Source organism: Pocillopora verrucosa, chromosome 1 (assembly GCF_036669915.1).
Source record: "Pocillopora verrucosa isolate sample1 chromosome 1, ASM3666991v2, whole genome shotgun sequence".
Classification (NCBI taxonomy): domain Eukaryota; kingdom Metazoa; phylum Cnidaria; class Anthozoa; order Scleractinia; family Pocilloporidae; genus Pocillopora; species Pocillopora verrucosa.
This window is the reverse complement of record NC_089312.1, coordinates 8,641,515-8,643,425: the sequence shown is the minus strand read 5'-3', so window position 1 is coordinate 8,643,425 and position 1,911 is coordinate 8,641,515. Positions and strand designations below refer to the sequence as shown.

Below are 1,911 nucleotides of genomic sequence, written 5' to 3'. Positions count from 1 at the left end.
TTGGCTTATTGGCTCACCAAGTATCCTTTGCAACAAGTTTCACCATAATCGGTTGTCCCTTAGCGTGTTTCTGTCCTCTGGAACACTTTCTTGTAGACAGAGAGACTAAAGAATTTTTGTTATTTATAAACTGTGTGGTGTAGAAAATGAATTTGAAAAGAATTAAATTAAAGGAACCTTAATTTGGAAAACTTCTTTTAGAATGAAGAATTTGGGATAAATTAGAACAAGTAATTAGTTATTCATTAGTAAGTAGTTATTCATTTCACTATGGAACTTTCCAACAACGATTCAATTTCTTTTATTGGAACGTTGATAACAAAGAACGGCAACAAGCTGGAGACTCAGGTCTTTCGTAAACCTACGAACACGGGCCTCTTACTTCACTTTCAAAGTCACACCGATTTGCGCTACAAGAAGTGTCTTATCAAAACAATGGTTTATCGTGCAAAGGAATTGTCCTCTACGCATCAAGCATTCGTCGATGAGTGTAGGCATCTAAAATCTATGTTTCATCGCCTTGGTTACCCTAGTTCTTTGGTGAACTGTATTATCGACAAATGTGATTATTCCTCTACACCAGATACTAAGACAAAATCTGATGAAACTTTAAGAGTCAGTATTCCTTTCAAAGATCAAGTCTCAGTGAACATTGCCAAAAGACAAATGCGCGATCTCAGTTCAAAAATTGGCATTGATGTACAACCAGTCTACACCAGTAAGAAACTTGAGCAGGACCTAAAGCTTAAAGAAATCAAGCCACGCATCGTAAATCAGCATAGCGTTGTTTACTGTTTTAAATGTGATTTGTGTGATTCAAATTACGTCGGATATACGACGCGCCATTTGTTTCAACGCATTGCTGATCATCGATACTCTGCCATTGGTCGCCACCTGAGAGATGCCCATGGGAACATTGACTTACTCAATGAGAGCCGGTTTAGAATGCTTAAAAAATGTGGCACGAAATGGGATTGTCTTGTTTATGAAATGTTGTACATAAGGACAATAAGGCCCAATTTAAACACCCAGAGCGATTCCATTAGGGCCAAACTCTTTGTTTAACTTTTAACGCTTTGTAATTTATTCACCGCTTCATTATATATATACTCGATTTTATTATTTTAGTTTACTTGATAATGACGTTCTGGAAACGTCAAAACGTCGTGTTATGCTTTATAATATTTTATCGCAGATTTTTATTGTCAAATGCTTGACCTGTTCTAAAAAACCTGTCTCATCTTCACTTTGTACATCGGATGTGGTAAATAACGTCTTTCAACCACGATGAAATTCTAATGTTTACCAGGAACCCCTCGACAGGTGAGAGATCTTCAAAGTACTTTCAACCGATTCAATGTCTATGAAATGTATCTCATTACATAGGAGCATTACGTACTAATTTTTTAACATAGTTTGAAAGCACTGATCTCTGAGGAATGGGGTGATGGACAGAACAATGTCCTCCAGTCCATGGCCTCGACCCCGTTGGACAACTCAAGTGAACTACCATAGCAATTGCACCCACCCTTCGATGTTTTTTTGTTTTGTTTTCGTCAGTCACAGCGAACACCACAAAATTTAGGCGATTATTCTAGAAATTCAAAATCCTTCCTTCGAAATAGAGCGTGATCCAAGTGATGTTCCTTTCTTCAATATTGACCACGAAGAAAGGCGTGAAATCGATAATATTAAATGTCCTGTAGTACATAGATTGACGCAAATCTATATGTATTTGTAGGAAATGCGCACCCATTTTAAGCTGCATTGTATACATATTTAAGGTCAAGAAGGGCAAAACCTTTTTTTCTTTTTTTTACTAATTTTCTTATTCTTTATGAGTTTAAGATTTATCATGGTGTTATAACTACAATGATTGCTTATCACAGGTTCTTATGGATTAAAATAAGA

At 36.4% G+C, this 1,911-nt stretch overlaps 1 protein-coding gene across 1 annotated transcript; it reads left to right on the top strand.

Moving 5' to 3' along the window:
• Window positions 1-270: 270 nt before the first annotated feature.
• LOC136280646 (uncharacterized) lies at window positions 271-1,515 on the top strand. The gene is made up of 2 exons (XM_066166306.1): window positions 271-995; window positions 1,416-1,515. Exons 1-2 carry the CDS (start codon window positions 271-273, stop codon window positions 1,513-1,515), a joined length of 825 nt encoding a protein of 274 aa, XP_066022403.1.
• The last annotated feature ends 396 nt before the right edge of the window (window positions 1,516-1,911 follow it).

What these genes read in the sequence shown, in the direction of transcription:
- LOC136280646 (XM_066166306.1), top strand. Translation starts at nt 271, where the DNA reads ATGGAACTTTCCAACAACGATTCAATTTCTTTTATTGGAACGTTGATA. An exon ending in TGTCTTGTTTATGAAATGTT is followed by an intron (nt 996 to 1,415) that starts GTACATAAGGAC and finishes TTTTTAACATAG; the next exon opens with TTTGAAAGCACTGATCTCTG.